General features: G+C 34.2%; 1 protein-coding gene across 3 annotated transcripts in view; it reads left to right on the forward strand.

Moving 5' to 3' along the window:
- Positions 1 to 15,551, forward strand: part of Nectin3 (nectin cell adhesion molecule 3) — a 91,786-nt gene that overhangs the window by 25,448 nt on the left and 50,787 nt on the right. For 2 of the 3 annotated variants that reach the window (XM_005074770.4, XM_040750741.1), the window contains exons 3-5: positions 2,131 to 2,427; positions 3,842 to 3,959; positions 7,041 to 7,192. In XM_005074770.4, coding sequence (XP_005074827.1) covers positions 2,131 to 2,427; positions 3,842 to 3,959; positions 7,041 to 7,192 — 567 coding nt within the window. Of the gene's footprint in view, positions 1 to 2,130; positions 2,428 to 3,841; positions 3,960 to 7,040; positions 7,193 to 12,631; positions 14,455 to 15,551 lie in introns of those variants that run through there. The other variant, XM_005074769.4, reaches the window with a different exon arrangement.

Raw genomic sequence — 15,551 nt, forward strand, 5'->3', positions numbered from 1 at the left:
TTGTTTTTGAAGAGCCATAGACCCAGTATATATTAACCTCAGTGGGCAGAACTTGAGAAAATCCTGGTTTTCTGGTAGCTGGGCATAAAGAAAGACATATCTCTGGAGGGGATATATTTAGTCTCAAAGTATTTTCACATGAATAGTTCAGATATAGTCTGCCCTCTAATTGAGGCCCACCAATCTTACAAATGAAGAAGGTTAGTCTTCAACTCCCTATACAAATAAGATTGCAGAAACTTGTGTCTGGGGTATGGCTCATACAGGAAGGCTGGTTTGGGCCCCAAGCTCCACATAAATTGACCTTAACATGGGGGCACATTCTTTTGTAATTCCTGCATTCTGGAGATGAGGCAGGCAAAACAGAAGCTCAGTCACAGCAGGCTACAGAATGAGTTTGAGTCCAGCCTTAGATACATAAGACTGCCTTAAAAAACACACAGATTGATCTACGGAGACATAGGTTGCTGGAATTACCAGAGACTTTTAAACAATATTGCTTATACCATTTGGAAAAATGCATCAATCTATATATTATGGAAATAACTAGAAACAAACTAAAATCACATAGTAGTTGGCCTCAAATTGGGGAAAGAGTATTGCTTGGTACATAGTCAACCATCAAAGTAAATAAAAAAAAAACACATAACTCAGTACACTCGAAATAACATTTAAAAAATTATTGGGGATGATAAAACTCAATGACAGAGCATGAGTCTAGCTAGCATCTACAGGACCTTGATTCATTTCCTGAGCATCTCAAAACAAAGAGAACAGTAGAATGGCAAGGTCTTTAAACTGATAGGAATAATCTGTGCTACATATAATTTAGAAGAAACTGCTTTCAAAGATTTATGTACAGCCTTCACAAAACAGTTAAAAAAGTAACCTCAATATGTATTTGTCAGAACAGAAGTCGAAAATGACTCTAAAACTTATTGATACTCTCTACCCTTGTTCATAACCTGAGAAATTTAAATCTTAATGATGTGTCATACCATATATGAGATTGGAATACTGAATAGTTTAATAACATTAGTTGGTGAATATGTGGATCCATAGCTTGAAGATTGCAAGTTAACTGGCACCTTAAGGAAATTTATGTGAAGTTGAAAATAAGCATGATAGAAGCAGTTCTAGTGTTTGAGACAAAACAGAGAAAGTTGCATGTAAATATATCGATATGTATAAGAATGATGGCTATAAAACTAGGAAGAATAGGGAACAACCCTAGTATCTACCAGTAATACATTTTGGCATAAATAAATGACTTACTGTATAAATAAATCTACAATAGTAAAAATTCCACGTGAATATAAATCATGGAAAATGAATAGTTAAGTGAGTTTAAAAACAACAAAACTAAATAAATGAGTCTATTGAGTGCAAAGTTGAATCAAAGAAAACCTGCACAAATAATGTGCAGTAGTTCTCTTATACACTCCAGGTACTGGGAAGTAAGGCTGTCTGCTTAGGATTTGCCTTATTGATTCTAATGAGGAGATATTTAAAAATTAATTTATCACATTAGATTTATGGTTCCACATTAAAGTAGATAGAGTAGATAGGGTAAGACAAGGATAGGCAAGGAACTTGTATGAGTTGCTCATGTTTCGTTCAGATGGTGGTGGTTACTTGAATATTTGCTATCATTACATATGTTTCTTTTCCTTTCCCTTGTTTCTCCATGAGGAGGTACATAGAGAAATATTAATAGCCTTTAAAGTAAAATATAGAGCAATAGTAGGTATGAATTAGAGATAGCGCAAAACCTTTACTTATTTATAAAGATTATTTGCTTTAAACTTTATGCTCAGGATGAAGTTATATTCACAATTAAAGCAATGGCTTTAATATAAAGGAAATAATGATTGGGGTCACAGAAATCTTTTAATTGGGTTGTATTTCATTCATCTTAGAAGGTAAAACTTTATCAGGGACAGCTATCTTTGTGATGATAATTTAAAACTTAACCTTTTATTTTGGGAATGCCCTTGATGTTGGCATTACTTAAAAAAACACTTGTATGATTTTATTTGTAATATTATGAAGTATTTCTAGATGTGGCTAGAACAAATTGTAATTACTTAATTGAAGTACAACTTTTTCTTTTCTTTTTTTTTTTTACAGTTGAACCTACGGTGAGCCTCATAAAGGGGCCAGATTCTTTAATTGATGGAGGAAATGAGACAGTAGCAGCCATTTGTATAGCAGCCACTGGAAAACCAGTCGCACATATTGACTGGGAAGGTGATCTTGGTGAAATGGAATCTACTACAACTTCCTTTCCCAATGAAACAGCAACGATTGTCAGCCAGTACAAGCTCTTTCCCACGAGATTTGCTAGAGGAAGGCGAATTACTTGTGTTGTAAAACATCCAGCCTTAGAAAAGGACGTCCGATACTCTTTCGTACTAGACATACAGTGTAAGTACTGCCAGGGTCTGTTTACTACACAGAGTGTAAGTGCATACCAGTGTCTACTTTCAGCTTATGCTACATACCAAATTTTCTCCTGTTGCCCGAGTTCTTGAATACTGAGCATGCAGACATTTTTACAGCAGAGTTTGCTCAACTTAAATATGTTTAACTGTGTCTTTTTGAAACTTTGGAGTAGGCTAACCTTCAGCAAGCTGTGGAACTGTGTACTTCAGATATGTACCACTTAAAAGATAAGCAACTGCATCGTGTTTAACTGGGCTGCTGACCCTGCCCCAGGGTCTTCAGTTTTTTCAGTGAGAACCTTACTTGGCAGGTGGTTAATCTAGAGGCTCTCTGTGAGTTCCTGGACAGCCTGGTCTACACAGCAAATTCCAGGACAGCCAGAGCTACACAGAGAAACCCTGTCTGGAAAAACAAAACAAGCAGTCCTTTACTTTCCAGATACATTTTAGCTATTTTAAAAATCTGTCTTTCTGCAGTATTGTTCTAAGTTGATCTTAACTGATAGTATCATACAATTTTTATATGTGTGTGTTGAAATATCTTAAAGCTATCATTTGTGATGGTAAAAATTATATACAAGAATCAAAACTGCCTACTTTGTACTTAAATGTTTTGAGGAGTTCTCTCACCTGTGTTTATATTTTCATGTGTACCTGCATTTCACTTTTCAACAGTTTCTGGTTTTGATGCATTGTGATTTGTTTAGAATTTTAAATTTTTGAATAAAAATAGTGGTTGCTTTCTCTCAGCAAGGGTGGCTACCATTATTCAGATTGTTATTGTCTGCTATCATTTCCATAAATGGCAGATTGAAGATTTCTTTGTTAGGGTTGTTTTATAATTGTTACTAAAGACACTTTTGACTGCAGTAAATAGATAGTTTTATTACTATTAAAGCCCTAGATATTTATGGTACTTGTATTTAATCTCAAAAAATGTGTGCCACAGCCTACATGTGCACTGAATATTACTTAATTGTAATATGAATCTTATTTCTCTTAGATTAAACTTCCTTTTCAAGACAGTTATATAAGGTACTTGGTACTAAGGCAGTACCCTAATGCTATGTATCCTTATTTAATTAAGTACTATAATATATTTGTTTTGTTTATGAGTCTATATCTTTAATAAAGGAATTTATGAAATCTTACATTCAGCATCCCTGCTAAAGAAAGCCATGAATTCCATCCATCCATCCACCAACCCACCTGCCACCCATCATTGTCTTAGTCAACTACTATTAACTAATTATTGTCTTCCTGGGTGATTACGGTGAAAGTAAGGAAAAATAATTTCCATTCTTTTAAAGCTTATTCATTGTATTGTTGTACTTTCATTGTATAGTGTATTTACTCCTAACAAATGATGATTGTAACTATGTTCATTGATTTTATAGATGCTCCTGAAGTTTCAGTTACAGGATATGATGGAAATTGGTTTGTGGGAAGAAAAGGTGTTAACCTCAAGTGTAATGCTGATGCAAATCCTCCACCCTTCAAGTCCGTGTGGAGCAGGTAAAGCAGAGTTAAATCCACAGTAGATGATTACTTAAAGGAGAGAGGTATTCTTAAGTGCATTAAGATGATTTCAATTAGTGCTGTGCATAATTAAATTAATAGCTGAAGAAATTAAACAAATGAAAAGTTTCTCAGTATTTTTCTACCCTCTTGCTGTCTCTTACCATCCTGTCCTCACATTTCTGTTCTTTACTGGCAGCAATGTGAGAGATTTTACCTTTTTTCTTTTTTCCCTCTAATTGCTATCATAAGTCTGATGAAAGCTAGTCAGCAGAGAGGAAGCTTCCACTTAAGGTTCAGCTTGATTTCTCTGTATTCTATAATTAGGATGTGTGATATCTTCAGCAATGGAGTCTTTTTTATCTCATTCAGATATACAACCAGACGAAATGGCAAGAGGTTATATTGTCTAGGGCCTCTAGTTCCTAGCTAACTAGCAGCTTATAGAGACATCTCACATCTAATACTGGGATTGTTGTTTAGTGATTTTGTGGCCTATTGGAACAGGAGCAACACTATCCAAACCCTGCAGGATGACTCTTTTCTAACTCTTTCTCTTGTTTTTGGTCTACATTTAAGTTAGTGAGGCTCCTTATGGCCTTTTCATATATACTTCATTGGGATTACTCCTTTCTGTCAAGATAAGTCCCCTGTTGCATCCCTACCTTTCCTATCCTTAACTTTCTTCAACTTTCCATCTCTGGTGTTCCTTCTGTCTACTTGCATATCACCCATGTTCTGCTTCACCCCGTTTATGGTACACCCAACCCCAGTGACCCTTTTTGACTTTCCTGACTCCTTCAGGTACTTCAAATTAAACACAAATATAAAAATTCAGTGATAGGATCTATATACGAGACAGAACATGGAGTGTTTTGTTTCTCGGCGTGGGTTACCTCACTCAATTTTTCTAGCTTCATTTACTTGTCTTATTTTCTTACAGCTGAATAAAATTATATTGTATCTTATCTGCTACATTTTTATTATCCATTTATCAATTGCTGAACATCTGTCTAAGCTGATTGCATGTCTTAGCTGTTGGTAATAGATCAGCATTAAGCATTTTTGAACACACATCTCTGTAGTATGATATAGAGTCCTTTGATTATATCCCTAGCAGTGGTATGATAGTTCTATTTCCAGCCTCTTGAAGAACTGACTTATATAGTGGCTTCATTGCTTTAACTCCCACTAACAGTGACTAAGTGTTATCTCCATGGTATTTGTAGTCAATTGATTTATTTTATTTATTTTTATTTACTTTATTTTTGTGTATGTGTTTGCATATGTATATCCTGTTCATATAGGAGCCCATAGAGGCCAGTAAAGGGCATTATAATCCTCTGGATCTGTAATTAGACAGTTGTGAATGACTATATGAGTGCTAGGAACCAAGTACAAGTCTTCTACAAGAGCAACAAGTGCCCATTACTGCTGAGCCATTTCTACAGCCCTTCATATGATTTCTTGATGATAGCCATTCTGGCTGATAAAATAGACTTTAAAGGTAGTTTTAGTTTCCCTGATGACTAACAATGTCTAACTTATAAAAATGTGTATTAGCCAATTGTATTTTTCTTTTTTTTTCTTTGAGAATTATCTGTTTAGATTGTTTGTTTCATCTCTGTTGCTATGGTAAAACACCCTAAGCAAAAGTAAATTAGGGGAGGAAATATTTTATTCCCATTTATAGGTCACAGTTCATTGTTGAGGAAAGTTGGGTCAGGAATTCAAGCAGACAGCTAACTTTGGTATATAACCCAGGTTCATCTACCTAAGGATGGTGGTGCCCACAGTGGACTGGGCCTTCCTATGTCAGTTAGCAGTCAGGTAAATGCCAAAACCTTTCACCAGTCATGTCCATAAATCCAATCTGATCTGATATGACTTATCAGACTGATAATTAAAGCAAACTAGGACTTAGCTCCATAACCTGTTTTTAAATTAGATTCTTTTCTTGATATTTGTTTTATTTTCTTGTGTGTGTGTTGTATACTTTAACTCTGTAGATACATAGCTGATGAGGATTATTCTTTCATGGTATGGACTTTTCTTTGCTGTACAGAAGCTATTTAATTTCATGAGGTCCAATTTGTCAGTTGTTGGCTGTTTTCTAAGAGACTCATTCTGTTTAAGAAGTCCTTGCCTATGACTGTATCTTGTAACTCATCACCTTCCTTTCCCTGTAACAATTTCATAGTTGATATTTTATGTCTTTTATCCATTTAGAGTTGGTTTTTGTGCCAGGACTCATCTGCAGATGTAGTTTGTAGTTTCCCTCTGCAGTGAATGGTGTTGAATATATATCGCCATGGCTGTTCAAGGTGCTGAGACCAAGTACTAGTTGAATGTTCATCCTTGAATAGGAAGGACATTTGTACAACCCCAACAAATGCTCAGGAATATTTTGAAGAGTGGGTGGGAAATGAAAAGCAGAAAGATAGGGAGAAGAGCTGGCAGTCTATTCTGACCCTATGCAAGATTTGGCCTGTTGCCAGTCAGTTGGTCATCAAGAAGGGACTCGTGGAGCCCAGTCCCTGCTTACTGAACTATTAGCTATCTTATATTCTGGGGAAAGGGATGAAATATATTGTCTTCAGTTAGGTACTCACAGATGAGCCCAGTAGACCCCAGTGGATAATTCCAAATCCATGGTCACACTAATTAATAGCCTTGGTAAAACTCAGTGTGCCACAAAAAGACATGCATAGGACAAGTGACTCTTGAGGAGTGGGCGGAAGGTTTGGAGCTTCAGAAATGGTAGAGGGCGACAGTTACCAGAATGCAGTGTATATGTAATTGGTGAAATTGTGGAAGAAATTTAATAAAAGCTATGAAAATCTTCCCTCTCGTTATGTTGACCTATCTAGCATACATAGACTAATTTTCTGAAGAAGTGGGTGTACTTATTGGACTTGGATAGTTCATCTTTGTTGAAATGAAATTTATATGCATTCACAATTATATCCAAAAGATAGGGAGTTTTAATGGCATCTTAAAAGTGTACCAGTTTAAATAATTGTCAGTATTTGCTGTTTTAACCTATTTAAAATAATGTCATACTTTTTAAACATCTAGGTTGGATGGACAGTGGCCTGATGGTTTATTGGCTTCTGACAATACTCTTCATTTTGTCCATCCACTGACTTTCAATTATTCTGGTGTTTATGTCTGTAAAGTGACAAATTCCCTTGGTCAAAGAAGTGATCAAAAGATCATCTACATTTCAGGTAAGCTATTGCCTCCTTTCAAGAGCAGTTAATAATTACAGTGTAATACTGCGCTATAAATTATTATGCTCATAAGAGTTTTGATTCATTGATAGTAATAGCGTCTAAAAGATGTATATAAAGTTCAATTCTTTAAAGAAATGTCAAAATGTAAATGCAACAAGTTCTACATAATTCTTTGGCTGGTAGCATGCCTTTCTAATTTCTTTGGTGTTCAAATAATAAACAGTGTTTTTGTTTTTTTTCTTTTTCTTTATTTGCTGCTTTGCATGTAATTGTCTGATTAATAAAGTGGGTTATTAACTTTGTTCATTTGGCTTCAGAAATACCATTGCTTGCCATTGGAGATTAGATGCCCATTTTAGGTTAATGAGAAATGAAGTAAAAATGCTACTGTGTTTTAATTAAGTGAAATTTGGTATTTTTCATCAGTTTTTATTTTTTCATATACTGTTTGTTTCACTATGAGATTTTCGTTAATTTGGTTTAGTGCAAATTTGAACATTCACAAAATAAAAAAGCAGAATCCACATTTTTTTATTAATAGCTATAAATTACCCATGAGGTACTATTGTAGGAAAAATACATTAAATATTTGAGTAATTCTTAATGATCAAAAGGATATAGCATTCTTCACGTCTAACACATGGGTAAAGAGAATGAGCAAGAGGAGGACTTTGAGATTAAGGTTTGTATCATGGAATGGATAGTAATGGTGCTCAGTCTCTTCAAATGTATGTCTAAGTTATGGATTTTGGAAAGCGTTTTGCTTGTGCTTTCAGTGCTGTGTGACCCTTGTGCTTCTACCTAGTGTCACTGCAGGTTAGTAGTGTGCTTATTTCGATGCTCATCTGTCCTTCAGGACAGCCAGTGGATTAGTGCTAGCACACAGCAGAGTTTTCTTTTTGTATGATCCTCAAAAGGAACATAAAGCTGTGTACTGTGTACATCCACATTCAGCTTTTTGCTAACAACACTCAGTTGATTACAGTATATGAGTTGCTTGTGTGTTGTCATATTCGCTCAAGATGGAGCCCTTTTTAGCACCTTCTTTCCACTCTGTTCTTTACTCCACTCAGTCCATGAACAAACCTGTATCTACGTGGGTATGGAGGATTACCCACTCTATACCTCTCTTCATGAACAAACCCGTATCTACGTGGGTATGGAGGATTACCCACTCTATACCTCTCTTCATGAACAAACCTGTATCTACGTGGGTATGGAGGATTACCCACTCTATACCTCTCTTCATGAACAAACCTGTATCTACGTGGGTATGGAGGATTACCCACTCTATACCTCTCTTCATGAACAAACCTGTATCTACGTGGGTATGGAGGATTACCCACTCTATACCTCTCTTCATGAACAAACCCGTATCTACGTGGGTATGGAGGATTACCCACTCTATACCTCTCTTCATGAACAAACCTGTATCTACGTGGGTATGGAGGATTACCCACTCTATACCTCTCTTCATGAACAAACCCGTATCTACGTGGGTATGGAGGATTACCCACTCTATACCTCTCTTCTGCTGTTGCTGCTTTGATCCAGGACAACCAGAAAGCTTGACCTGTAAAACTGTTTACCTCCCTCTGGGCCCTGTCACCTTTCGGTGTGTAATCAGATGAGCAGCCAGTTAACCTTTTAAAGAGTGCTTTAGATTATGTCACACCTTAAAGCCTTCCCTGAACTTTGCTTACCCCTGGTATGAACCAGGTGTGCACTATGACACCATGTCATCGTCTGTGTTCCTTGCCTGCTGGTTCATCTACACTGGCCTCCTTTTTCACTAAACAAAGCAGGTAGCTTCTGCCTCAGAGTTTGCATTTTCTATTTCTGTAGGCTGGAGTCTTCTTTCTATGATTCTCCTTACCCTTTTACTATCTCCTGTCCTCTACCCTATCCTTCTCTTTGGTACTTGTCAGTGCTGCATTTGATACATTTTTATCCATATGCTTGCCTATTTTTATCCCCACTAGAAGTTAATCTTTAAAGGACAGGGATTATTTGTATTTAGTTTAATCCTGGCTATATGGTTGCCGTATCCAATAATCTATGACATACAATAGATTTTTCAGTGCATTTTTGTTCCATGAGTGAAAAAAAATTAGATATAGGAAAGAAATAACATTATTTTCTTTGTTTAGGGAACTGATGACTAATCCTTTTTTTAAAACTAAAGCTTAGTAACTGTTATAAACTGGGAAAAAAACTTTAAGTAAATATAAAATGTCAGTTATTACCTTGGAGTACCACTGAAGAATATAACATTGTATTAGATGGTGTGTATCAAGTAATCAAGAATTAGACTTTACCTTTCTATACAGAGTATGGTACTGTTTACTGTGCCAGTGGTATTACCGTCTGTATTGCTGCTTATACTATGGTAAGCGTCCTAGATGTGCTGATGCTTTTACAGAGACTCCTTGTCATCAGCCTACTGGGTTTTTATCTGGTTAAGAGGCTGTAATTAACACAGTAAGATTTCATCTCAGTGTTAAATGAACATTTAAAATATATAATCTTACTTACATCAAGAATAAAATTTTTGCTTAGAAAAATACAGTTAGCAACTCTGAAATTGTGAAATTATTTTTAATACCTTTAGGTTTTCTCACATTAATGGCCATCAGATTTTGCACAGAAGGCCATGGGCTCATGGTTGTAGTACTCAGCTTAGGTTGCAGCCCTGTACTCTAGCATAGTGTCACTCTTGTGGCTATCAAGTGGTTCTTAATTCAAGACTAGCTGAATGCTGGAAATTGTACTTTTATGGTTTGCTGTTTGCTTATGCTTTCACGTAACTCACTTATTACTTCTCTGAAAGTAGAACAGCAAATTATGACATTTCACATCATCATCCCATGCCGAGCATTCTTACTCCTCTGTAAAACTGTATTATTGATTTTAGAATCCATGAATGAATTCAAGAATCTACTAATGACGATTTCTGACTTTAAGATTCTTTAAACTTAAACAACCTATATATAGTATTAAGAAATGTAAGTCAATATTTGTAATTTTGAACACAGTTATCAGTAGGCTGAATTGTACCCTGTGGCTACAAGGACATTCCTGAATCCATTTGTATGTTGTACTATTTGGCAGAACTAATTAATTAGTTGGTGAAACAGACTTAAAAGGCTCTTCTTTTGGTATCGATCTGAGAATCAATTGCAATTCTTTTTATCATCTTATATGTCAAACATTTAACAAAAAATTTAAAAATGTCTGGTTGAAACAATAGGAATGATGATGTGATATTAAGTCACTATTGACAAAGTAACTTGTGATGATTATTAGAACTCTTGACTCCGTGCATGAACTGTGATTTATTCTAGATTAAAATAAAAAGATAGGTCTGCTATATATATTGCCATATGTCCGTTACTTAAAGTGTACAATGAAGTGTTAACTCCCTGTAGTCCTCACATGGCTGTGCTATCTTCAACACTGGTTAAAGAGATAGTGAACTGAAAATTATCTAGGACCACTAACAAGGCTGCTAAGATTTTTGTGTCAGATTTTTTTTGAAATTTTTATTTTGTTAAATAGGAGAAAAAAGACCAGATATCCATTTGTATACATTTAAAGAATGTGGCAAGTTGAAATTAAAATGTCAAATTTTCATCAATATAATGTAACATCATTGAATTTCATATTTTCTACTTGGTTGGAGCTCTGATGTATGCATCACTCTAAGAAAACTAGGGCATCAGGAGCTGATTTAAGCCTTGGAAGTAGATGTAGAAGTTTTAAATAATTCATATAGGCAGTTTGTATTTGTATTTCGATGTTCTGGTACATTTTCTTTTGCAATCATGACATATGTACCATTGAGTAATTTGGCCTTCTTGTTGCTCCCCTGAGCATACAGCTTGTCTCAGGAGGAAGTGAAGGTGTTTGTCTTATTTGTGTAGTTCCTCAACTCCTCGAACCTGGATCTTAGGAAGGTTTACTGCTTTACACTAACAAAATCCTTCAATTTCACAATTGTTTTCTTCAAAGTGAACTTGTTCAGCAAGAGAAGACTATTTTAAAGTCTTCCTAGACTTACATATAGCACTTGATAGCACCTGGCAATAGTTTAAGACCATAGAAAAAAGACTTCTATGGTATTTGGTAGTTTGTTGGGCTTTCTTTTTTGGTTTGTATGTTTTTTTTTTTAATACTGTACTTGCTAAATTTTTACCACATTCTATACATACGGCATTCCGTGACGAAACCTGTTTCAGTAAGTATATTTCTTTAGCTTGTGATGTTAGAATAACTTACCCCATGTAGACTTAGTATTTTCTAACAATCATTTTAAAAAGCTCTGTCAGACCCACTCACATAAAAATTAATATTAGGAGATTACCATTTGGGTCATTTGTTTTTATCTATGAAAAAACTCACCATTTTTAAACTCATCTTTTCTTTAAACTCTAGAATTTTATATAATATGGCCTACAGATACTACTTAATGGACAATTAACCAATCTTTAATTTTTACTATTTATGTTTAGTTGCTTTTTAATATTAATGGCTACTCTGTAATAATATCAATAAATGGTCCATTTGCATCTAATAGTTAAATATTATTAAAATGTTCTCTCTAAAATATTAGCTATTCTCTTTGACAGTCTATCTTGAAACAATGGCATGGAATTATGCAAATATAGTGGAAATTCTTTAATTTTATAACTATTCATGTATATTACCCATTGATTGTTAACAGGCGATTACTGCATTAATTTTTATTTTGTGTCTGTTAGTCTCATTTGATAATAGCTCATTTTAAATATATCGTTTTTTATTTTTAAAATTATCAAATAATGTTCTTTACTATTACATATCTTTCATATGAAATTTGTAGTACTTTTTATTTAAGAAAAATATTTTTGAGAGAATTATTAAACCAGCAACTTATGTAGTATGCTCACTTAACAAGATTCTATGGTTTTTCATTCTTTTAAAAGATAAGTTCTGATCTTATAAAGATACATATTAAGAAAACATTTCATTTTTATTATCATTTTATTTCCTTTTGCTACTGGCTAAGAAGATATATTTGAATACTTGATTTAATTGAATTTTTGTCTGATGATTCTTAAGCCGGCCATGTATAGATCAGTTAAGTAACAATCTACATTGAAATCACAACCATTCCTTAGAGCACAGTATTACTGGGATGTAGATTGAATGCCTTTGGACTCATGCTATCGGTGTCATTCTTCTCACGTCATTGGCAACTGACTAAGTGTCAGTTCTTTTGTTTTTTAATATTAGTAAGTAACACTATGTTCTAATCTAAAATTAAGAATGAAAAACTATTGTTACTGTGAATATGTATTCATTAACTGTGCTGCCTTTTCAACTGCTGCTGAATCAGCCTCATTGACATTCTCTGCCTTTCTGTGTCTTGTCTATCTTTACTGTTTCCATTAGATCCTCCTACTACCACCACCCTTCAGCCTACAGTTCAGTGGCATCCCTCAACTGCTGACACCGAGGAGCTAGCAACAGAACCTAAAAAATTGCCTTTTCCATTGTCAACTTTGGCAACAATTAAGGATGACACAATTGGCACCATCATTGCTAGTGTAGTGGGTGGGGCTCTCTTCATAGTGCTTGTAAGTGTCTTGGCTGGAATATTCTGCTATAGGAGACGACGGACGTTTCGTGGAGACTACTTTGCCAAAAACTATATTCCACCATCAGACATGCAAAAAGAATCGCAAATCGATGTTCTTCAACAAGATGAGCTTGATTCTTACCCAGACAGTGTAAAAAAAGAAAACAAAAATCCAGTGAACAATCTAATACGTAAAGACTACTTAGAAGAGCCAGAAAAAACTCAGTGGAATAATGTAGAAAATCTCACTAGGTTTGAAAGACCAATGGATTATTACGAAGATCTAAAATTGGGAATGAAGTTCGTCAGTGATGAACGCTATGATGAAAATGAAGATGATTTAGTTTCCCATGTAGATGGTTCCGTAATTTCCAGGAGGGAGTGGTATGTTTAACGACCACTAATGTGACTTCACTATGTACAATGTTTCATTCATACTAGTTGATCATTTTCAGATTGTTCATACTTTTTCTTGAGGAAGAATAAGCTTTTTCAACTTGATTTCGAGCTTACTTTTTATATTCTGATCTGACAAATGAAAATGTAAAATCTGGGTTCAATGTATCTGAGCTGCTTTACAATTTTTTTCACTGCTGTACTACTGTCTCAAGATTTAAATTCTAATGCAGAGTACTTTATTGGTCTGAGGCACACAGGTAAGAAGAAATGGCAACGTTAAATGTATGACTTTTTGGTACAAAAATTAAAAACAGAAAAAAATGAAACTACCTTGGCATTGTGTATTAAATGTTTACCTAAGACTATAATCTCAAGTATAATGTTTCTGTAACATAATACCTCTCAAAACTTATCACCACTAAGTGTACTCCATCAAAATTGACAGTAAATCTAATTCAGAAATGCTTATATATTTTTAGTATGCTAAAATTATTCATCCTGATGGAGTATCTTTCATTTTCAAACATTATTTTCTAAGTTTCTATGTAGATAGAATCTTTACCTCTGCATTTTAATGAGCCTTGCCATAATTCTGTAGAATGGCTTTTCAAAGATATTTTGTTGCACTAAAACCATGGCCATAAACTCATTGAATATGATGTGTGGAAGAGCATAATTAGCTGGTCAATATTTTCATCCAAAATACATGCAAGAATAATAAAATATATGCCTCCTAATACAATAATTATTAATTTTTTTTCATCTCTGGAAGAAACCTCTTAATTTTGTGAACATTGTTTTGGTATATGAATCATTGACCTTATTTTAATGGTTTATTTGCTAAGTATGTGACTAGTGATGAAAATTGGTATACAGATAAGTACAGAGAGGGTATTTGAGTATTTTAGTGTGCCTGATTTATACATGAGCTGTTTCAGCCAGGAATCTATAACAAAGAATTTTCTAGATCATCTTGTTTTGGTTATTTAATGTTGGGGTTGTTCAAACGGGTAAATGTAAAAGCAATTAAAATAAAGTTTGAAGCGTGAGGTTTAATTAAAGACATTGAATTACAGAACCAGTTGTTTGATAACACTTGCTGATGAATATTGGCAATCCATCCCTTTTTTCTTCATGTCCTCCTAAATGTATGTATATGTCTCAAGCTTTTTGGTTTTCATTTTTTTGTTTTGTTTTGTTTTTTGGTATTTTTTTTCAAATTAAAACTGGAAACATATCATGGAATTTTTGCATTTATTTTATTCATTTGTTTCACATAGCTCATTAACTATACTCCTTCCAGTATCACATAACTTCTGATATGTTATATAAATATTCAATTGTTAATCTTCTTTGATAATGGTAAATTAATGTGCAGTAGAGTTCTAAAAATTGTGATAGTGGCAAATGTTTTAAGGCCCAAAGAATGTTTTTCTATTGATTGATTAGTAAAGAGGATGGTGTAGAACAAGTCTTGTCTGGACAGTGAAGATGTTATTAAATGAATCATAATAGATAAATTATTTTTTAATAAAAAGCTAATTAGATGCCCTTCACTAACCACCTACTCTCAATCATCTTCCATTCATATATATATATGTATATATATGAATTTTATACAAAAAATAGAATTTTATTCTATATGTTTCATATAGAAGACAGAATTGTGGCATATTCCTAAAATATTGCAAGTAGTGAAAGCTTTATTATGAATGATTAGATACTATTTTTCTTTAGCACTGTTGTGAAAATTAGAGGCTCTACCCTGACATGTATTATAAGGCAATAATATCAGATTAAGAAATACAGTTAGTTCACCGATAGCTCATTGAAAATATGTTTTAATTATCTAATCACCTAATATACAAATAGTGAGACACATTAGTTCAAGTCATTGGAAGTACACTTCCTTAGTATTAATACACTGTGGCAAAACTAACTTTATTTTCATTTAAATATGAGTACTGATATGAGCCACAAGAAAGATAGGCCTAAAATTTCTTTCCATGAAAGATAAGAATTTATTGCTCTTTTGATTGAGAATTTTATTTTAAGAAGTGAAGTTTTGATATGCTGTGTGAGTGCAAGCAGACTGATCACATTTAGGATTCTATGTAAATCTCTACTTGAATATATAATCTAAAAGAAATTTGTACTTAAGAACTGTTTCTAAAGTACAGATACTGATGGTGAACTCCCTTTCACATTGTGTCTATTATGTGGCTAATTTTAGGCATTTTGTTTGGTGTTGTGGGCAAAAGGCAATCTGGAAATCTACGGGGTATTTAATGTAGTCTGTATCCATAATCTGGATCATTTGGCATCCTGGGGGCA

The sequence above is a fragment of the Mesocricetus auratus genome, unplaced genomic scaffold, assembly GCF_017639785.1.
Source record: "Mesocricetus auratus isolate SY011 unplaced genomic scaffold, BCM_Maur_2.0 Super-Scaffold_100008, whole genome shotgun sequence".
In the NCBI taxonomy this organism is placed as follows: Eukaryota; Metazoa; Chordata; class Mammalia; order Rodentia; family Cricetidae; genus Mesocricetus; species Mesocricetus auratus.